Source organism: Tubulanus polymorphus, chromosome 1, assembly GCF_964204645.1.
Source record: "Tubulanus polymorphus chromosome 1, tnTubPoly1.2, whole genome shotgun sequence".
In the NCBI taxonomy this organism is placed as follows: Eukaryota; Metazoa; Nemertea; class Palaeonemertea; order Tubulaniformes; family Tubulanidae; genus Tubulanus; species Tubulanus polymorphus.
The window spans coordinates 32,635-54,225 of NC_134025.1; the positions used below are offsets into that span (position 1 = coordinate 32,635).

Genomic DNA, 21,591 nt, shown 5'->3' on the forward strand with positions numbered 1-21,591 from the left:
AACTCTGGCAATCGTCGTGCTGGCCAGTTATACTCCGTAACCCTTGCTTGCCAGAGTTGACTAACCTTAGTGTATGAAAATCCCGCTAGCGATGAGCATAGAGGCAGCACCGTACGGTAAAATGTTGATATCTTAACAAAAGTATTACTGATAACTGATTCAGAGTGGTCCTGATGCTGAATAGAGGATGAACAGGGGTGTCCCGGGTTCGAGAACCAGTAATTACTGATACTGGTTCAGAGTGGTCGTGATGCTGAATAACGGATGTACAGGGGTGTCTCGGGACGGGTTCGAACCCGGTAATTGCTGGAACACCCTGATAGTGAATCAATGATGCTAGGATCGACATCTATTGGAAAGTGGCTGAACTAACTAGTTAGCTGTTACTGTCTTACTAACTACGCTTTAAGATAAGATAAGATAAGATAATTTATTACTCTCCAACCATTTCCATGGTACGTGGAGGAAAAAAAGATTTTGTTTACAAATATTTACATATCGAGAGAAAAATAAAAAATATTTTTAAAACATAACAAGAGTATTTACAATATATACAAATAGAGTGTACTATTTACAATTGACAGACTACAGGAGGGATCTATATACATCTAAACCATCTTTTATTAATTGTGCTAATTGAAAATTTGGAGTTTTTAATATATCAAAGTTTCTAAATGTTTCTAAATTCGGAATGGCATTGCGAAGTTCGGTAAGAATCTTACAATCAAAGAGAAAATGTAATTCATCCCCAAAAACATTGCAGATTGGACACATTCTTTCGTTTCTAGGTAGATGGAGATTAGAAAATCTATGTACAGGTAATAGGTGGGATCCTATTCTAAACTGAAAAAAACTAAACACAAAATTATCATCTAGTTGGTTAATATAATTCTCAAATTTAATATCGTTTTGTATTCCCTGAAATTAATATATAACGGATTATCATTAATTTTGAAAATGGTCTCTTGTGCATACTGGTCACGTAGTATTTGTCTTACATATTTTGAGAACGCCCTAGAACTTTGCATATATTGTTGCATCCATACATAGGACAGGCCGCAGTCATCAAAAGTTTGTTTAATACTGAAAAGCCAAGGACTAGTATATTTGTCATTTAGATACAGATTACAGGAAATTCGATAGAGTATTGCATTAAGCTTAGATTGTTTGCCAGATACAGTTTTACACCAAAAATTAATCATTCTACGCTTTACTTCAATGAACAAAGGATAACGCCCTAACTCTGCTAACACCGGTAAATTATGAGAATACTTTGTTACCTTCATTAAAATCTTGCAAAAAAGACAATGAATATTTTCTAATAAGTCTAAATTTTCGTATCCGCAGACCTCGCAACCATACATGGCAACAGGGGCAACCATACATGGCAACAGGGGCAACCATACATGGCAACAGGGGCAACCATACATGGCAACAGGGGCAACCATACATGGCAACAGGGGCAACGCACATATCGAAATCACGCTCGCCATCTGGTGGATATAACTGCCATTAAACTGTAGTAACATAAATATCCGCTAGATGGCGAGTGTGATTTCAACACATTAAAGAGCAGTCAGTAAGACAGTAAGAGCTAACTAGTTAGTTCAGCCAAATTCCAATAGATGGCAGTCGTGTTAAAAATATAAAATCACCCTCATTTCCTCTATTAAGCATCAGGACCAATCTGAATCAATATCAGTAATTGCCGGTTTCGATCCCTGCCACTCTGATCAGTATTACTGGGTTCGAACCCAAGACACTCTATTCAGCATCAGGACCACTCTGGATCAGTATCAGTAATTACCGGGTTCGAACCCGGGACACCCCTGTACATCCTGTATACAGCATCATCAGTAATTACTGGGTTCGCGAACCCGGGACACCCCTGTACATCCTCTATTCTCTATGGGCCGCCAACAATAATCATTCATTTCAGGCAAAATTTGTGATAAAATTATTCAATTTTTCTTTTATTCAAAAAACGAATTTTACAAATATTATGAATTTTTGTACATACATTATACAATGTACCATAACCATAGAGAGAATTAAATCTGAATCAATAATATTGATCTTAAAAATAATTGAAATTATGCAATTAATGGCAAATCAAAGGCTTTGAGCAAATTGATTGATTAATCCTATATTCACTCACCAGGGGGCAGTAGAATGAGACAGCTATATTGAATACAATGAAGAGACAAAAATTATCATAATCTAAAACAAATCATTTAAAATTCTAAAACAATAATTAAAACTGTTCAATTTAACTGTAACAGCTTCAAGTTTCTATAGAAACAAAAATTATTTGACGATGAAAATTGCACAGTTATTAATGAAACAAACACCTCGTATTGAAATGAAATAATTGATTGTAATTTATACTAAATGCCCCTGAAATGACTTTATCTACAGCACTGACACCTATATTCAGAAAAATACACTATATGCAATTTTCTGAATACAACAACAACATAGACTAGTTAAACCTAGACTAACATGGTTTAGACTAGTTAAACCTAGACTAACATGGTTTAGACTAGTTAAACCTAGACTAACATGGTTTAGACTAGTTAAACCTAGACTAACATGGTTTAGACTGATTAATGACCAACACTGGTTTAGCCTGGTCCTAGCCTAACATGGTTACAAATGTTCCTGGACTAACACTGGTTTAGACTGGTCCTAGACTAACGCTGGTTTAGACTGAGTACTAGACTAACAGTGGTTTTAGATAGACTACTCCTAGAGTAACACTGGTTTAGACTAGCATGTATCCTTTAATCAGCAGTCTTAGTTCAGTGAGGGAGGTTTTCTCCATTTCCCTGTTTCAGTTGATCCACTCCGCAGTGGAATGATTCAATCATTAAACATGTCAGCCATGTTTGCGGTGTAGAGTTTTTCACGTACTTTATAAGAAGGATAAAGCCCTAATTTCCCGGTTCGGCGGTTTGTACCCTTCGAATAACCATCCCAGTGATTTCCAGCTATTCCAATTTCATCTCCGACCTTCAGTTCTATTTCACCGGGTTTCTCCGGTGTATGTGAATAAATAGCCACCTGATCGTGAGCGCTTTGACCTCCGAAATAGTAGATATCATCAAGAGAGTGGAAATACTTGGAGGCGTCCGGGTGATAGGTCTGCATGATCTCATACGCAACACGACATACCTACAAACACAATAACACTAATTAACACCTCATTATTAACACTAAACACTAATTAATTGATGTATGTATTTAACTGACCTGTGATGAGAACGTACAAACTAGATAATCACAAAGAGATAATAAATGAATATCCAGTATAATTCCTCTCAGAGAAGCGTCTGTATATCGACTGTGTAAACTGGCTGTTTTAGAGATTTCTACATCACTTATAAAACTATATTCTTTATATCTGTAATAAACATTAGAACAGACAGGTGAAACTACTGAGCTATAGGGGGCGCCAGGGGGCTTTATAACAACATTCTAGGGGGCTTTATATTAACATTCCAGGGGGCTTTATAACAACATTCCAGGGGGCTTTATATTAACATTCCAGGGGGTGTTATAACAACATTCCAGGGGGCTTTATAACAACATTCCAGGGGGCTTTATAACAACATTCCTGGGGGCTTTATATCAACATTCCAGGGGGCTTTATATTAACATTCCAGGGGGCGTTACAACAACATTCCAGGGGGCTTTATAACAACACTCCAGGGGGCTTTATAACAACATTCCAGGGGGCAGTGTTGATTACAGTAAACCAGTGGAAACAAATACTGTGGTTACATTATTCATTGCACCAGTTTACTTTGACCAACTTTTCAAACAGCTGCTGCCCCCTGGATACGGAAGGATGAAAACTTACTTATTTTTGGCATCGGCTAAAACAGTTGGATCGTCAGTAGCTAAATAAACGATACGATCAACTGCAGTTCCTTTATCAATATCTAAACGTTTAAAATACTGTTCTACGTGATACATATATTCAGCGATGCTGTGAAATGCAGCTTCTGTTCCTACTTTATCAGTACGACGTACGTGTACCCTGTAATACAATAAATATCTCATAGATGGCGTATCGCGTTACACCGTGTAGTATAAGATATATCCGATAGATGGCGTATGGATAGACTTACCCGACGATAGGATTTTTGAAGCCTAATTTTTGTTTAACTTTTTTCATCTCTTCTGCTAAATGCGGTTGAGGTCGCAGTAAATATTTAATAATTTGTCCGATCCACCAAACGATCGGATCTCCGTGTAAACGTTTGAGTCTGGGAGCTATATCTGCGGGTACGGCTAGAGGCATGAAATCCGGGCGTGGATGTAAACTATCAACAATAGGTAGAGATATAACTTGTGCATCAGAGATTACATTAGCAGCTGAAAAACAGTTGAACAATAAAAACAATCAGATTCAATGTGGCGACTGTTGTCACAGCTGTGCCCTGTTATAATACAATATACTCTAATCTCCCTCCCTCCCTCCCTCTCCCTCTCCCTCTCCCCCTCTCTATCACATAAACAATTCAAACCAGCCTCATATAGTCTCCCTCCTCCATCCACTCACAATTCATACTTCATTTGATATAATTCTAATTTTTGGTGAGCTCTCAAATTATTCTCAATGGAATAATTCAATTAGTTTTGGACTAATTGAATTTTTATTATATTCACTGCCCGTCCCTCCCCGGAGAATAATTAACCCATTCCTACCTGAACCCCCTACAGATATAATACTCACGTCCCCAGCCACGTAGTAATCCAGTTTTATCAGTACAGGTTTCACTGACGGGTTGAAATACTTTCTCCCAACCTCCAGTTGAATATCTCCAACCTTTCGATTCTAATATCATCGTTCGTCCAGTTCCATACGCAATAATCATACAATAAACTACGTGATGAATCTGACATCCAAAACCACAGCCTTTATTTAAATTACATAAAACTTTCTTCGCTGTTTTACAATCTTTAGGATTCTGTAATAAATAAATTACATAGTTGTTTATTTGACGAGAGATAAAGAGAGCACGGCTCGGTGTTTAATCAGAGTTTATAGAGGTATCTAACCTGTAAAGTATGGAATCGATTCTGAACTAACTCAGTTAGTTTTTTACTCTCTGTTCGTCTCCATTGTTTCGCTCCATTCGATTCTCGTAATAGTTTTATATCATGTCTTATCACTCTATAAATATATATATATATATATATATATAACATTATTATCATCTACTCTCCCCCAGTCCCCCAACTCCCCTCCAGTCCCTCTCCCCTCCCCTCCAGCCCCTCTCCCTTGCAGCCCCTCACTCTCTCGCTCCCCTCACTACAGACTGACCACACTTATAGTTGATCTGCTTTGACATGTAATTTCCATAACTCTGATTTCTAGCTTTTGTACAAAATTCTCTGCCTAGTTAGTGCCTAACTCCCCCCTGACTACTCCCCCCTGACTACTCCCCTCTGACTACTCCCCCTGACTACTCCCCTCTGACTACTCCCCCCCTGACTACTCCCCTCTGACTACCCCCCCCCCTGACTACTCCCCTCTGACTACCCCCCCCCCCCCCCCCTGACTACTCCCCTCTGACTACCCCCCCTGACTACTCCCCCTGACTACTCCCCTCTGACTACTCCCCTCTGACTACTCCCCCTGACTACTCCCCTCTGACTACTCCCCTCTGACTACTCCCCCCCTGACTACTCCCCCTGACTACTCCCCCCTGACTACTCCCCTCTGACTACTCCCCTCTGACTACTCCCCTCTGACTACTCCCCTCTGACTACTCCCCTCTGACTACTCCCCCTGACTACTCCCTCTGACTATTCCCCCTGACTACTCCCCTCTGACTACTCCCCCTGACTACTCCCCCTGACTACTCCCCCTGACTACTCCCCATAACTACTCCCCCTGACTACTCCCCTCTGACTACTCCCCCTGACTACTCCCCTCTGACTACTCCCCTCTGACTACTCCCCCCTGACTACTCCCCCTGACTACTCCCCCCTGATTACTCCCCCTGACTACTCCCCCCTGACTACTCCCCCCTGACTACTCCCCCTGACTACTCCCCTCTTGACTACTCCCCCTGACTACTCCCCTCTGACTACTCCCCTCTGACTACTCCCCTCTGACTACTCCCCCTGACTACTCCCCCTGACTACTCCCCCTGACTACTCCCCTCTGACTACTCCCCCCACTGACTTCTCTCCCCATCCTCTTAATGTACACCATTAATCTAATAACAGTGGGGCCCACTGCTGCTGATGCTGCTGATTTACGTTCATTCAATCATTCAAAAATTATTCATTAAATTGAAGTTATTTTCAATATTACACTGGGTGACGACTGCTGCGTAATTGAATCTACCGTAAACTATGTAATACTCGATACCGATGAGTACCGTAACTATTCTAAAGAAATCGCTACACGCGATAGTGTTTATAACATGCACGGTATCAAATTGATTTGAATAAAAAACGGCAAAGATGAAGATTCAGCGAAATCATTAAAACAACACTATCAACCGTTATCTCCATAGCAACGATGATACAAACAGATCGTATTCGTAGCAACTATTCAATCGAGATACAAACGCACATAAAATTGTTCTTTATCAATTCTTTTACTGGCAGAAAATCAATCATCGCAATGAAGAGTTAAAAACTATCATTACAGCAACAGCAGCAGCAGCAGCAGCAGCAGCAGCAGCAGCAGCAGCAGCAGCAGCAGCAGCAGCAGCAGCAGCAGCAGCAGCAGCAGCAGCAGCAGCAGCAGCAGCAGCAGCAGCAGCAGCAGCAGCAGCAGCAGCAGCAGCAGCAGCAGCAGCAGCAGCAGCAGCAGCAGCAGCAGCAGCAGCAGCAGCAGCAGCAGTAGTGATATTGTATCATTATCACCCCCCCCCCTACTCCCCCTATACATATACAACCTTCCCCTCTTATATAGGTATTCTACTAGTGACTGCTGCTGCTGCTGCTGCTGCTGCTGCTGCTGCTACTGCTACTTCAGTGTCGTATGAAATGAGTTTTATTGACAGAATTCATCAAAGAAATTACTTCAGTATATTTTTTTTCCGATTGGCTTCGTAGCCGCAGTGAAATTACCGTGAAATTGTCGTTAAGTGCTGCACAATTTCCAATAAATACAGAATATTAAATGTATGTATACAACATATATCAGCGATAAAATAATGTCACAGTAATTCTCTGTGAGATCACCTCATCTGAGGGCGATCACTCAGGGAGCCCAGCGATCACCGTGCTCTGTGAGATCACTCAGGAGACCCAGTGATCACCGTGCTCTGTGAGATCACCTCATCTGAGGGCGATCACTCAGGGAGCCCAGCGATCACCGTGCTCTGTGAGATCACTCAGGAGACCCAGTGATCACCGTGCTCTGTGAGATCACCTCATCTGAGGGCGATCACTCAGGGAGCCCAGCGATCACCGTGCTCTGTGAGATCACTCAGTGGGCCCAGTGATCACCGTGCCCTGTGAGATCACTCAGTGGGCCCAGCGATCACCGTGCCCTGTGAGATCACTCAGTGGGCCCAGTGATCACCGTGCCCTGTGAGATCACTCAGTGGGCCCAGCGATCACCGTGCTCTGTGAGATCACTCAGAAGACTCTTGGGGTTATTTCTTACCTCTCATGATCAGCACCATTATTCAGTATACTATTGATATGGTCTATAATAGAACCGCTAACAGTTGAAGATTTCTGAATTTTATTTAATTCCGATCTGATATAAAACCACATTTCAGTGACTCCATTATCGGTTTTACGCAGTAATATTTCATGATCCGTTCCCGGTTCGGTTAATCCTGAAATTTACAAAATACATTTATCACAGACAGGACTAGATTCATTCCATTCCTGACTCGACTCTCGTACGGGAAGGAAGGGGTTAATATTCTGATTACTTGATTCTTACCTGTCTGTTTTGAGCTGCTGCCATTTTGCTGATTTTTTTCCGCTTTTTTTAAATCTTCAGAAGTTTTTTTCAGTTTTTCCTGCAATTTCTTCAACGCTAGAATTTGTCCCTTTCCGCTCGAAATTTTCAAATCCCTAAAAACGATTATAAAAAACGGTTAACCATAATTACAACAATAGTAGCGGATATAAATGATCGCTACGGTAACTGCTGCTCGTACCTGATTTCCGTAGCTAGGTTCTGTAACTGTATATTCTGTTGTTTGAGGATATCCAATTGATTTAACGCTTTTTCCAAACGTAGTTCAGTTTTTTCGTTGAATTGAGAATTTGAATTCGGAGTTTGTTGAAATAAAGTTGAATTCATATAAATAACAGTAAAAATCCAGAATGTTAGTAACAGCACAACAACTCTCCACATTGATTTCATTATTCCAACCTACATCACTGACTGTGACAGCCAACGCGCACACAGCTGAAATACACAGATCATTATCAACACTACATGCCACAGCCTGCTTGTGTCTATCAACTCATTCTCAATGGCTAGAGGTTGAGGATAGGGAGATTAACAGGAAGGAGGTGTATGGGGAGGGGGAGTTGGTAAAGAGAGGTCGCAAGGGAAGAGATCACAGGACGGAGGGAAGTTACACAGAACAGAGGGAGGCCACAGCAAAGAGGTCAAAGGAGAGATGGAGGTCACACAGCATATCAGAGGTCCCCGCAAAGAGGTCAAAGGAGAGATGGAGGTCATACACAATAAATATATGGAGGTCACTAAACAGATGGTGGTCACACATGATATAAGGAGGTCATGGCAAAAAGGTCAAAGAACCAATGGAGGTCACACAGCATATCAGAGGTCCCCGCAAAGAGGTCAAAGGAAGTCGGGAGATTGCATAACAAAGGGAGGTCACAACATATATAGGGAGATCACGGGGCCAGGAGGTCACAAGGATAGGGAGGTCACAAAGATAGGTCACGGGACAGAGGGCGGTCACAGACACAGGGAAGAGAGGTCACACATGACATAAATAATCAATACGGATTTCGTTTTAGTGAAGTGACCAGGTGACGACGTGGATATGGATTTCTGATAAAAAAATGCGATCCTATTCGATCGTGATCGACGGCCAATGTGAAGTCATACCAGACCCTCTATATGTGAGCAGTTACTTGAATAGATGATATTCGTATTTACTTGCTAAACTAACAACAGCAGCAGTAGTGGCCAGTGGAGGTGATGCAGCAGTACCTGCAGCACCCGGTACTGTTCACAACGGGAGCCATTGTAAAATACTGAAACACGACTATACTGCGCGTCAGGTACCTCAGTGCCATCCGAAACGTCGATACAGACCGCGAGAGACTTCAGCGCCTCTATAGACATGGCCACGCAACTCTTTCCTTCATCTACACACACATCGGGCCTTTTATGTGGGATGGATCAAAATAATCTGAATAACCAACAGAAAGAATCCATTCCTCGCAACTCACTCGACTCAAAATAAAACAAACTGAACTAAACTTATATTTATATCAACAATTATTATTTATTATTGATGGATATATTTACAAAATAAGCTGAATGGATGTAGAAATAGATTAGACTCGTGTAGCACTGACTGATGACAACAGAGACAATTAAAATAATGAGATAAGACTTTATTAAGACTACGAGTCATAAGACTTTAGACTGATGACGCTACGAGTCATAAGACTTTAGACTGATGACTTATTATGATTTTAATTTCACCAGTAAACAATAGATGGGGGTACAGTACGAATACAACACAAATATATACAATCACAGATATGAAAAACCTCTCTTTACACGTATTATTAAATCACTAATGTTTAATTAAAAATTGTTTTAAATATAATATCATTGATAGCTATCTGAAAAACACATCAAAATACAATATGATATTTCATAAATCATTCACATGCACATCGCATCAAAATCTCGATGAGTGAGATATTTATCTAATAAATCTCTAAATAAATGAGAAATTTATCCGATAAATCTCGAGACTGTCGAAATATTTCTCAGATGAATCTCGGAGCTATCAAGATATGTATCGGATAAATCTCAAAGCTATCGAGATATTCATCGCATAAATCTCAAAGCTATCGAGATATTTATCTCGAAGGTATTATTACTATAGTGAGATTTCATCAATGCGAATTCAATGAAGTTTTTAATCGTTTGCGTTTTAAAGGGGCTCCGTCTGTTTCAGAACTCTCAGAGTCTGATCCTCCGTCAAACGCCGATATAACACCACCTTTACTGTTAACAGTGTTACTGTTACCGGTAGCAACCTGACCAGTCGCGTATTGGCCGGTAGTTTTAGCTTTCTCGTACCCTCGAACTGGAAAATCAATAAATCAACAAATAACTGTATAATTAATTCTAAATGTTGTAGTTTTAATGACGTGTATTTATAGAACTCACTTTGTTGCTCTAATAAATGATTTTGTTTACGTAAATCATCGATATCTTGTTGATGCGTGTGGTTTTTGCGTCTCATATATTGAATATAATCCGATGCTTTTTTCAGTATTTGCGCTCTCGAAGCCTGAATAATAATTCACAACAATCAGTTCTGTTAATCGTGTCTTAATTCATATTTCTCTTTAACTAACCTTTTCTTTGCCATTAACTTTGTCTCCAGCTAATGCAGGAACTGCTTCTCTTAAACTACTAAAACTTTCCTTTATATGATCCCTCCTTTTACGTTCCAGTGCGTTGTGATGTGCTCGCTTCTCAGCCTGAAGAAAATTGAACAGAAGGATGTGTTACAGTAAGGGGTTAGTCCGGGAAGAGAGCAGCGCGGTCCGGGAAGGGAGCAGCGTGGTCCGGGAGGGAGCAGTGGAGTCCGGGAAGGGAGCAGCGTGGATGGAGAGGGAGCAGCGCGGTCCGGGAAGAGAGCAGCGCGGTCCGGGGAGAGAGCAGCGCGGTCTGGGGAGAGAGCAGCGCGGTCCGGGAAGAGAGCAGCGCGGTCCGGGAAGGGAGCAGTGCGGTCCGTGGAGGGAGCAGCACAGTATGGGGGAGCAGCGCGGTCCGGGGAGGGAGCAGCGTGGTCCGGGAGGGAGCAGTGGAGTCCGGGAAGGGAGCAGCGTGGATGGAGAGGGAGCAGCGCGGTCCGGGAAGAGAGCAGCGCGGTCCGGGGAGAGAGCAGCGCGGTCCGGGGAGAGAGCAGCGCGGTCCGGGAAGAGAGCAGCGCGGTCCGGGAAGGGAGCAGTGCGGTCCGTGGAGGGAGCAGCACAGTATGGGGGAGCAGCGCGGTCCGGGGAGGGAGCAGCGTGGTCCGGGAAGGGAGCAGCACAGTTAGGGGAGGGAGCAGCGCGGTGTGGGGAGGTTTTTGCTTACCTGGGTCATGAATTGAGTAGATGCAGTTGATCCAACTGATATTTCATCATCTTCTTCCTGAAAACAAATTGTTCATTCATATTAGTTTGATTGGAATCAGAGGATATCTTCACAACAGGAGTAATCAAAAAGACCCCCCTCAAAATCACCGGTCATATTACTTTGCTTTGTGTGCTCTTATTTTTACTTTGTTTTTGGGAATTGTATGTGGGGTTATATATTTTTGAGTAGTTGGGACCAGCCGGTGTGGCGGCTATTTCTCTCTGTTTCAGGAACCCTTACATCACTTTCTACATCGACATCTCTTTCCTCGTCACTCATTGTAGTCTGTCTCTCAGTGAGGTGAGGTGAGGGAGTTTAGGGTAGTTTAAAGATGGCCGGTGCTGCTCAGTGACAGTAAAACACACGCGTATTTTCACCCACGTGTATCATCAATATTAATACGCTTATAAACAAATAAATATAATTCATCTCAAAATCAATAAATCTTCGCTAAAATATCGTATTTATTTCCATTCAATATTTCATCAAGATTTACGCGCTAAAAACTAGATTTAATAGCGGTAAAAATGTCATCAGTAAGCGTAGAACTATATTGTGTCGAGAGGAGTAATGCGGTTTGTAGGAATTCTCGAGTATAACGCGGCTGGGCATTGTAAGTTTATACGCCTTTATGGGCACAGTTCTAAAGCTGCTGAGGGATACTGCGTGAAAGACTCTGTGCCGTAATGAACACAATTCTCAAGAATTTGCATTAAGCGCGCGAAAAGTTTAATGCCATAATAAGCATAATTCTAAACCTTAAGAGGATAAGGCGCAACGTAAACGTGCCCGCCATAGACATTCTTCTAAAGACTCTAGAAGTAATGCGCGAGATATATAGACGCCTTAATTAGCACTTCTAAAGTATATGGCGGTATGCTCGTGGCGGGTATTATATGCCGTGCCGGGTGTAGCGGGAAGAGTTGATCAGGATGTCGGCTCATGATGATTTACCATTTAAAGCTGAATACGCAAAAAGTGGAAGAGCTTCGTGTAAATCATGTAAAACATCGATTAGTAAAGATTCATTAAGACTCGCTGTTATGGTGCAGGTAACAATTACCCGTTCCTGGGCCCCAGCATCATCTTGCGCCCCCTCGGCCTCGCTCGGTGGGGCTGTGGGCTGGCAAACTCAAATTGTCAGTGCCCTGGGCCCTGCAAACTGTCGGCGCTCAAGGGCCAGCGCTGCAAAACTCACAAACTCAAAGTTTCAGTTTGCGAGTTTTGCAGGGCGGAGTGCTGACAGTTTCACTGAAACTGTCAGCGCTCCGGGCCCTGCAAACTGTCATTTTCAGCACCCCCCGGCCCAAAAAACTGTCATGTCAGTGTCAGTGACTGTCAGTACCCCCTGAGCCCAGGGGACCCCGCTCCCGCCCGGGCTCAGTACAATTCTACTCTATTAATGTGTTCATTTATTTGTAATTTCAGTCTCCTGCATTTGATGGAAAGGTAAGATTAGAATCTGGAGATAATAAATTTCAGATTTGAGTTTAAATAATGAATTGTTGTAATTGGCGACTGTTTAGATTCCGAACTGGTATCATGAGAAATGTTTCTGGAATCGAGCTAGAGTTAAAGCTTTCACCGATATTCATGGATTCGATTCATTACGTTGGGACGATCAGAAAAAAATCAAGGATAAACTCGGATGTGAGTTATCAGTTATTGAATTCATGAACAATTATGATATATAAACTGTGATATTTGTACTCTATTTGTAGTAAACAGTGGTTCAGGAGACTCGGCCAGTTCCGAATCAAATGCTTACAAAGATTATAAGGTTGAATATGCAAAAACAGGACAAAGTAAATGTAGAGGATGTGACGATAAAATAGGCAAGGTACGTTAACCCTAGCCTGGTCTAACCCTAGCCTGGTCTAACCCTAGCCTGGTCTAACCCTAGCCTGGTTTAATCTAGCCTGGTCTAACCTAGCCTGGTCTAGTCTAGCCTGGTCTAGTCTAGCCTGGTCTAACCCTAGCCTGGTCTAGTCTAGCCTGGTCTAACCCTAGCCTGGTCTAGTCTAGCCTGGTCTAGTCTAGCCTGGTCTAGTCTAGCCTGGTCTAGTCTAGCCTGGTCTAACCCTAGCCTGGTCTAGTCTAGCCTGGTCTAGTCTAGCCTGGTCTAGTCTAGCCTGGTCTAACCCTAGCCTGGTCTAGTCTAGCCTGGTCTAGTCTAGCCTGGTCTAGTCTGATTGATTGTATTGTATTTGTAGAGTTTAGTTCGTATATCTAAGAAGGAATATACAAGTTTCCGAGCTCAGATGTACGGTCCGGCCGATGAGTGGCATCATGTTGACTGTTTTGTTAATAAACGTGATGAGTTAGAGTTCTGGAGCAGTATGGATGTAACGCTGTAAGTCAAATGTCTAATCTGTCTGTTCTGTCTAATCTAATACCTGTCTAATCTGTCTGTCCTGTCTAATCTAATACCTGTCTAATCCGTCTGTTCCTGTCTAATCCGTCTGTTCCTGTCTAATCTGTCTGTTCCTGTCTAATCCGTCTGTTCCTGTCTAATCCGTCTGTTCCTGTCTAATCTGTCTGTTCCTGTCTAATCCGTCTGTTCCTGTCTAATCTGTCTGTTCCTGTCTAATCTGTCTGTTCCGGTCTAATCTGTTCCTGTCTAATCTGTCTGTTCTGTCTAATCTAATGCCTGTCACATTGTGTGTTTTGAGTTTATTTGTAAATTATATTTTGTAGAATTCCTGGTTTTCATGTGTTGAAGAAAGAAGATCGAGACGAATTGGTGGAGAAAATTGGGAAAGGCGACCCGTAAGTTTATGACCTCTCCCTCCCCTCCCCTCTACCTCCTCCTCCCCTCTCCCCCTCAACTCGAGTCCATCATAAATATTGTTGACTGATTCAGGAAAAAGAGAAAATCTGAAAGCAGCAAAACTGAACCGGCTTCTAAAAAGATGAAAACAGAGGATGTAAAAATAGAGGCAGCTTTGAAGGTAATGTTTCAAACTGCAGTGAAGTTATATTAATGAGTCGGTCATTGATTGATTGATTTATTGATTGATTGATTGATTGATTGATTGATTGATTGATTGATTGATTGAATATTTGTAGAAACAAAGTGAATTATTGTGGAAAACAAGAGATGATTTACAGAAAACTGTCAGTAATAACGCATTGAAAGGATTACTGGAATATAATAAACAGGAATTACCAGCAGGAGAATCAAGGGTTAGTCTCTCCCTCTCCTCCTTCCTCCCCTCCCTCCTCTCCTCCCTCCTCCCCTCCCTCCTCTCCCTCATGAATACCAGCAGGAGAATCAAGGGTTAGTCTCTCCCTCTCCCCCCTCCTCCCCTCCTATCCCTCATGAATTACCAGCAGGAGAATCAAGGGTTAGTCTCTCCCTCTCCTCCCTCCTCTCCTCCCCTCCTCCCTCTTCTCCCTCTCTCCCCTCCTCCCTCCTCCCCTCCCTCCTCTCCCTCATGAATTACCAGCAGGAGAATCAAGGGTTAGTCTCTCCCTCTCCCCCCTCCTCCCCTCCTATCCCTCATGAATTACCAGCAGGAGAATCAAGGGTTAGTCTCTCCCTCTCCCCCCTCCTCCCCTCCTATCCCTCATGAATTACCAGCAGGAGAATCAAGGGTTAGTCTCTCCCCCTCTCCTCCCTCCTCTCCCTCTCTCTCTCCCTCTCCCCCCTCCTCCCCTCCTATCCCTCATGAATTACCAGCAGGAGAATCAAGGGTTAGTCTCTCCCTCTCCTCCTCTCCTCCCTCCTCCCTCTTCTCCCTCTCTCCCCTCCTCCCTCCTCCCCTCCTCTCTCTCCTCCCCTCCTCTCCCTCATGAATTACCAGCAGGAGAATCAAGGGTTAGTCTCTCCCTCTCCTCCTCCTCTCCTCCCTCCTCCCTCTTCTCCCTCTCTCCTCCCTCCTCTCCTCCCTCCTCCCTCTTCTCCCTCTCTCCTCCTCTCCTCCCTCCTCTCGGCCACTCCCTCTTCACTCTCCTCCCTCCTCTCATAAATTACCAACAGCAGAATTGGGTTTGTGAGTTAAATATCTGATAAAGAAACTGTTTATTTCAATGAATGGATTTATTTTTATATTGTGTAGTTATTGGATCGTGTTTCTGATGGAATGGTGTTTGGTGCTCTTAAACCATGCCCGGAGTGTAAAGGACAGCTTGTTTATAGGTATAGTACAGTACTCCCGCCGACAGGGGGCGCTAGTGTCTCTATCGAGGGTGTCTTGTAATATTGTGTTATATAGTTCTACAGGTGGCTATGTTTGTACCGGAAATATATCAGAATGGACTAAATGTATGTATGTCACTAAAACACCGCAGAAAACACAGTTTAAAATTCCTACCGAATATAAGGATGTTGATTGCCTGTAAGTATTATTCAAACTTCTGTGTATGAAATTTTCCTGTTGATTAGAATCACCCTCTAAATCTGGGTCCAGTTGCTTAAAGGTTGTTTAAAGTTAACCAGTGGATAGTTGACATAGTGACAATTAAAAGTTCATTGTTACTATGGTATTTATCCACTGGTTTAACCAACTTTTGAACAACTGACCCCGAGATTATATAAATTGGATACTCAGCGGAGGTGAACGAATATCTTGACAACTCCTTTTTCTCTGATTTCAGGAAGAAATATAAATATGTGAAACGAGATCGAATATTCCCGAAGGAGACGGCGATGAGTTCCACGTCGACCGGACCAATCAGCTCCGCATCCGATCCAACTCAATCGGCGTGAGTCAGTTAAATTAACTCCCGATTCAATCGTTAAACATCGATTTAAACTGTTATATTTTCTCTTCAGAGCAAGACCCGATAAACCGTTGTATAATCTGAAGTTTGTGTTGTGCGGTAAATTCTCTAAACCGTCAGGTGAATTAAAGAAATCAATCCAGGATCTCGGAGCGAAGATCACTAGTAAAGTGACGAAAGATATCGCTGCAGTGATTTCTAATAAAGGTAGCGCCACTAGTTCCCTCTTCCCCGCTCGCCACTGCTCTCTATATGAAGGGTTTTAAACATAACTATGTATATATATATATATATATATTTATAGATGAAATTGCGGCTATGTCGACTCAAATAGCGTCTGCTCAGAAACTCGATATACAAATTGTTGATGAGGAGTTTATAACAGCAGTCGTTAAAGGAGGTTGTGTGGAGCTGATTAAAAAACATAACATTTCATCGTGGGGCGCTGATGTAAGTATCAATCTGCTGAGATACCACATCTCAGATACCGCAGTATCTCAGATATCACAGAATCTCAGATATCACAGTATCTGAGATATCACACCATCTGAGATATCGCAGAATCTGAGATCACAGAATCTGAGATATCACACCATCTGAGATATCACAGTATTTGAGATACCACAGTATCTGAGATATCACAGTATCTGAGATATCACAGTATCTGAGATACCACAATATCTGAGATACCACAGAATCTGAGATATCATACCATCTGAGATATCGCATAATCTGAGTTATCACAGTATCTGAGATATCACACCATCTGAGATATCGCATAATCTGAGATCACAGAATCTGAGATATCACACCATCTGAGATATCACACCATCTGAGTTATCTCAGTATCTGAGATATCGCAGAATCTGAGATATCACAGTATCTGAGATATCACAGTATCTGAGATACCACAGAATCTGAGATATCACAGTATCTGAGATACCACAGAATCTGAGATATCATAGTATCTGAGATGTCAGCAGGAGAATACATTGAATGTTTTCTATATTTCAGCCTGCTAGTAGAATCGGTGATGCCTTAGAAACTCCTAATACTAAAAGTGTTGGCAAAAGTTTCGCTTCAGCCAAATCTAAGTCAGCAGGTAAAATAATCAATACCACTACATGTACGTCATGTATTGATTTCACATGTAACATGTACGTCATGTATTGATTTCACATGTAACATGTATGTCATGTATTGATTTCACATGTAACATGTACGTCATGTATTGATTTCACATGTAACATGTACGTCATGTATTGATTTCATATGTAACATGTACGTCATGTATTGATTTCACATGTAACATGTAGGCCTATGTCATGTATTGATTTCACATGTAACATGTATGTCATGTATTGATTTCACATGTAACATGTACATGTAATGATTTCACATGTAACATGGCTGTTTCGATATTTTATAGATGCTCATTTTACGAAACATCTACCGAGTAAAGTGAAGATGATGGTAAAAGGTGGCGCTGCAGTAGATCCTGATTCAGGATTAATGGATAAAGCTCATATTCTACAGGACCGAGGCGGGGACCCGATGAGTGTCGTTCTAGGAATGGTCGATTTAGTGAAAGGAACCAATTCCTATTATAAATTACAGCTATTAGAATCTGATAAAGGAGCGAGATATTGGGTGTTTAGATCTTGGGGTCGAGTTGGAACAACTATTGGTAATAACAAGCTGCAAGCATTCAATAGGTCAGTCTCACTCTACTCTCCACGCATGGTGGTGGTACACTGTGCCACTCCTCCGACTGTGGTGGTGGTGCTGTGCCACTCCTCCGACCGTGGTGGTGGTACTGTGCCACTCCTCCGACTGTGGTGGTGGTGCTGTGCCACTCCTCCGACCGTGGTGGTGGTACTGTGCCACTCCTCCGACCGTGGTGGTGGTACTGTGCCACTCCTCCGACTGTGGTGGTGGTACTGTGCCACTCCTCCGACCGTGGTGGTGGTACTGTGCCACTCCTCCGACCGTGGTGGTGGTACTGTGGCACTCCTCCGACCGTGGTGGTGGTACTGTACCACTCCTCCGACCGTGGTGGTGGTACTGTGTCACTCCTCCGACCGTGGTGGTGGTACTGTGCCACTCCTCCGACTGTGGTGGTGGTACTGTGCCACTCCCCCGACCGTGGTGGTGGTACTGTGTCACTCCTCCGACCATGGTGGTGGTACTGTGTCACTCCTCCGACCGTGGTGGCGGTACTGTGCCACTCCTCCGACCGTGGTGGTGGTACTGTGCCACTCCTCCGACCGTGGTGGTGGTACTGTGCCACTCCTCCGACCGTGGTGGTGGTACTGTGCCACTCCTCCGACCGTGGTGGTGGTACTGTGCCACTCCTCCGACCGTGGTGGTGGTACTGTGCCACTCCTCCGACCGTGGTGGTGGTACTGTGCCACTCCGACCGTGGTGGTGGTACTGTGCCACTCCTCCGACCGTGGTGGTGGTACACTGTGCCACTCCTCCGACCGTGGTGGTGGTGCTGTGCCACTCCTCCGACTGTGGTGGTGGTACTGTGTCACTCCTCCGACCATGGTGGTGGTACTGTGTCACTCCTCCGACCGTGGTGGCGGTACTGTGCCACTCCTCCGACCGTGGTGGTGGTACTGTGCCACTCCTCCGACCGTGGTGGTGGTACTGTGCCACTCCTCCGACCGTGGTGGTGGTACTGTGCCACTCCTCCGACCGTGGTGGTGGTACTGTGCCACTCCTCCGACCGTGGTGGTGGTACTGTGCCACTCCTCCGACCGTGGTGGTGGTACTGTGCCACTCCGACCGTGGTGGTGGTACTGTGCCACTCCTCCGACCGTGGTGGTGGTACACTGTGCCACTCCTCCGACCGTGGTGGTGGTACTGTGCCACTCCTCCGACCGTGGTGGTGGTACTGTGCCACTCCTCCGACCGTGGTGGTGGTACTGTGCCACTCCGACCGTGGTGGTGGTACTGTGCCACTCCTCCCCACACAGATGGGGAAATCTTTCCATTCTTCTACCTATAATTTTGTGTTCAAACATGAATGAATTGGAGAATTTGTAAATGTCGCCATGTTTTCACATTTGTCTTCTTTATTGTTATGTTTTACCATTATTTTAACTGTTTTATTTGTTGCAGCAACAAAAATGAAGCAATTCGAGATTTCCAAAGTTTATACCTGGATAAAACCGGTAACGACTGGTCGGATAGAAAAAACTTCCAGAAACAACCGAACAAATTCTATCCACTCGAACTGGATTTTGGACAAGATGATGAAGATGAATTAGAATCAGTTTCAGCAGCGAAATCAAACTCTAAATTACCGAAACCGGTCCAGAAATTAATCGAATTGATTTTTGATATCGAAACGATGAAAAAAGCGATGCTTGAATTTGAGGTATCCGAGAATTTTCAATCTTTATCGTTTTCTAAAATCTGAAATTCTCCTAAAACGTCGTGAAATATTTTGTAGATCGATTTGAAGAAAATGCCGCTTGGAAAACTATCGAAGAATCAAATTGAGAAAGCGTATAAAATATTGACAGAATTGAATAAATTAGTTGAAGGAGGTGGAACAACTACTAAATTCCTGGACGCTTCAAACAGATTTTATACTTTAATTCCTCATGATTTCGGGATGAACAAACCACCGTTACTGGATACAGCTGATGTGATTAAGGTATTCACCACTAGGGGGTGTTAATTCGTCGTTACTATAGCGACGATTATAAATTGATTGTTGTACATGTTTTAGGCTAAGACGGAAATGTTGGATAATTTGTTGGAGATTGAAGTGGCTTACAGTTTACTGAAAGGTGGAAATAAAGGCAAAGATCCGATTGATGCACATTACGCTCAACTTAAAACTGATATGGAGGTTAGTACGGTTTAATTGATTGTTAGTTAGGGTTAACGTGAACCTGGTTTAGTTTAGAGTTTTCACTGATATTTTTATGAGGTGTTTATTTGATTTTCAGGTGATGGATCAAAAAAGTGATGAATTCAAACGATTGGTTGAATATGTGAAAAACACACATGCTACGACTCATAGTGGATATAAACTAGATGTTAAACAGGTACGCCTCTCTCCTCACCTATCTACTCACCTCCCTCTACCTCTCCCCCTCACCTATCTACTCACTTCCCTCTTTCTCACCTCTCCCCCTCACCTCTCTACTCACCTCCTCTCTACCAACCTCACTCTCTACCTCCTCCCCGGCCTCTCTCATCACCTCCTACTCACCTCTACCTCTCCCTCACCTCTCCTCAACCTCGCTTATAACCTCTCACTCTGATTGTCTCCACAGATTTTCAAGGTTGAGCGTGAAGGTGAAACAGCGCGTTATAAACCGTTTAAACAATTAGACAATCGTCAGTTATTGTGGCACGGATCGAGGATTACAAATTACTGCGGTATTTTATCACAAGGATTGAGAATCGCTCCTCCTGAAGCTCCTGTCGTAAGTTCAACCACCTCATTATTCACACTGTGGTTTCCTGTGGATGTATTTAGACTGGTTTCCTGTGGATGTATTTAGACTGGTTTCCTGTGGATGTATTTAGACTGGTTTCCTGTGTATTTATATTTATAGACCGGGTATATGTTTGGTAAAGGTGTCTATTTCGCTGATATGGTTTCTAAAAGTGCTAATTATTGTCATGCGTCGAGATCGAATCCGACCGCATTGTTGATGCTGTGTGAGGTGGCGCTTGGAAACATGTAAGTATCGGCTGTGAGGGCAATGTCATACTACACAACAATTACATCATTAATTCACTCATCTTTAATTCACTCATCTTTAATTCATTCATCTTTAATTCATTCATCTTTAATTCACTCATCTTTAATTCTAGGTACGAGAAAAAACAATCTGAGTTCATTACAAAACTTCCTAAAGGCAAACACAGCACTAAAGGTAAGGTTAAAAAGAAGGAATGCTCCAGATTCGCTCGATAGGGAGGACTGCTCCTGATAACCGATATATATTGATGATTGATAGGTTTAGGAAGGACTGCTCCAGATAGTTCTCAATCATACACTACTGATGATGGAGTTGTGATACCGATGGGGAAAGGTGTCGATTCTAAAGTCGATGGATCAAGTTTATTGTACAACGAGTATCCTTTTATCAAAGTATCGCCCTCTATAGGTGACCGAATGAACGAACAATCATTTTGGATCCTTAACACAGTTTTATTACAGATTCATTGTTTATGATGTCAGTCAAATTAATATCAAATATCTGCTACAAACTGAGTTTATTTGGAATTGTTAAAAACAGACTCCGAGGAGGGGAACATAGCGCATTTATATATCACAGTAATCAGCATGACACCAGGGGGCGTTACATGTACTTAATGGTTCCGATATAGAAACCACTCACTTTAATTAATTGTAATTGACATTTTTAATTTTTTTTTTTTGCTCAATCGCTTTGAATTATTGATTTATGATCTATATTTCATAAATAAATAAACGGCTTCAGTGCATTAGATTTAATATCAACGTTTGTTAGTTTTGTCTCGGACTCCTCAAT

The 21,591-nt window shown here is 42.8% G+C and overlaps 3 protein-coding genes across 4 annotated transcripts; 1 reads left to right on the plus strand and 2 right to left on the minus strand.

Moving 5' to 3' along the window:
* Window positions 1-1,991: 1,991 nt before the first annotated feature.
* Window positions 1,992-9,214, minus strand: LOC141901126 (alpha-(1,6)-fucosyltransferase-like). 2 transcript variants are annotated; one of them, XR_012618812.1, is made up of 11 exons: window positions 9,128-9,214; window positions 8,148-8,401; window positions 7,928-8,061; window positions 7,640-7,817; window positions 5,068-5,182; window positions 4,742-4,976; window positions 4,134-4,380; window positions 3,863-4,042; window positions 3,253-3,403; window positions 2,553-3,174; window positions 1,992-2,492 (listed from the first exon to the last, which is right to left on the minus strand). XR_012618812.1 is itself a non-coding variant. In XM_074788227.1 (10 exons), the coding sequence occupies exons 2-10, from the start codon at window positions 8,354-8,356 to the stop codon at window positions 2,863-2,865; spliced, it is 1,761 nt and encodes a 586-aa protein (XP_074644328.1). In that variant the 5' UTR covers window positions 8,357-8,401; window positions 9,128-9,214; the 3' UTR covers window positions 1,992-2,862. The 2 variants fall into 2 exon arrangements, 1 of the variants encoding a protein (XP_074644328.1); XM_074788227.1 differs by having other exon boundaries at window positions 1,992-3,174.
* A 282-nt stretch (window positions 9,215-9,496) lies between these two features.
* Window positions 9,497-11,717, minus strand: LOC141909642 (protein max-like). The gene is made up of 5 exons (XM_074800180.1): window positions 11,582-11,717; window positions 11,300-11,356; window positions 10,573-10,698; window positions 10,382-10,505; window positions 9,497-10,298 (listed from the first exon to the last, which is right to left on the minus strand). The coding sequence occupies exons 1-5, from the start codon at window positions 11,618-11,620 to the stop codon at window positions 10,105-10,107; spliced, it is 540 nt and encodes a 179-aa protein (XP_074656281.1). The 5' UTR covers window positions 11,621-11,717; the 3' UTR covers window positions 9,497-10,104.
* A 505-nt stretch (window positions 11,718-12,222) lies between these two features.
* LOC141901665 (poly [ADP-ribose] polymerase 1-like) lies at window positions 12,223-21,537 on the plus strand. Its single transcript, XM_074789074.1, has 24 exons — window positions 12,223-12,393; window positions 12,770-12,790; window positions 12,868-12,991; window positions 13,063-13,181; window positions 13,555-13,694; window positions 14,039-14,110; window positions 14,205-14,292; window positions 14,411-14,527; window positions 15,403-15,482; window positions 15,559-15,681; window positions 15,941-16,048; window positions 16,119-16,273; window positions 16,371-16,516; window positions 17,081-17,168; window positions 17,496-17,781; window positions 19,193-19,451; window positions 19,527-19,733; window positions 19,809-19,931; window positions 20,032-20,130; window positions 20,362-20,514; window positions 20,647-20,774; window positions 20,909-20,970; window positions 21,055-21,172; window positions 21,258-21,537. The coding sequence occupies exons 1-24, from the start codon at window positions 12,274-12,276 to the stop codon at window positions 21,328-21,330; spliced, it is 3,009 nt and encodes a 1,002-aa protein (XP_074645175.1). The 5' UTR covers window positions 12,223-12,273; the 3' UTR covers window positions 21,331-21,537.
* The last annotated feature ends 54 nt before the right edge of the window (window positions 21,538-21,591 follow it).

Excerpts from the sequence above, each read along its gene's own strand:
- LOC141901126 (XM_074788227.1), bottom strand. The coding sequence starts at position 8,356 with ATGAAATCAATGTGGAGAGTTGTTGTGCTGTTACTAACATTCTGGATT. Across the intron at positions 3,404-3,862 it reads TTAGCCGATGCCAAAAATAA|ATATAAAGAATATAGTTTTA; the intron begins GTAAGTTTTCAT and ends TGTTTATTACAG. Across the intron at positions 3,175-3,252 it reads TTTGTACGTTCTCATCACAG|GTATGTCGTGTTGCGTATGA; the intron begins GTCAGTTAAATA and ends TTGTGTTTGTAG.
- LOC141909642 (XM_074800180.1), bottom strand. The coding sequence starts at position 11,620 with ATGAGTGACGAGGAAAGAGATGTCGATGTAGAAAGTGAT. Across the intron at positions 11,357-11,581 it reads ATGTCGATGTAGAAAGTGAT|GAAGAAGATGATGAAATATC; the intron begins GTAAGGGTTCCT and ends ATTTGTTTTCAG. Across the intron at positions 10,699-11,299 it reads CTACTCAATTCATGACCCAG|GCTGAGAAGCGAGCACATCA; the intron begins GTAAGCAAAAAC and ends AATTTTCTTCAG.
- LOC141901665 (XM_074789074.1), top strand. The coding sequence starts at position 12,274 with ATGTCGGCTCATGATGATTTACCATTTAAAGCTGAATACGCAAAAAGT. Across the intron at positions 16,049-16,118 it reads TCCGATCCAACTCAATCGGC|AGCAAGACCCGATAAACCGT; the intron begins GTGAGTCAGTTA and ends TTTTCTCTTCAG. Across the intron at positions 16,517-17,080 it reads TTTCATCGTGGGGCGCTGAT|CCTGCTAGTAGAATCGGTGA; the intron begins GTAAGTATCAAT and ends TCTATATTTCAG.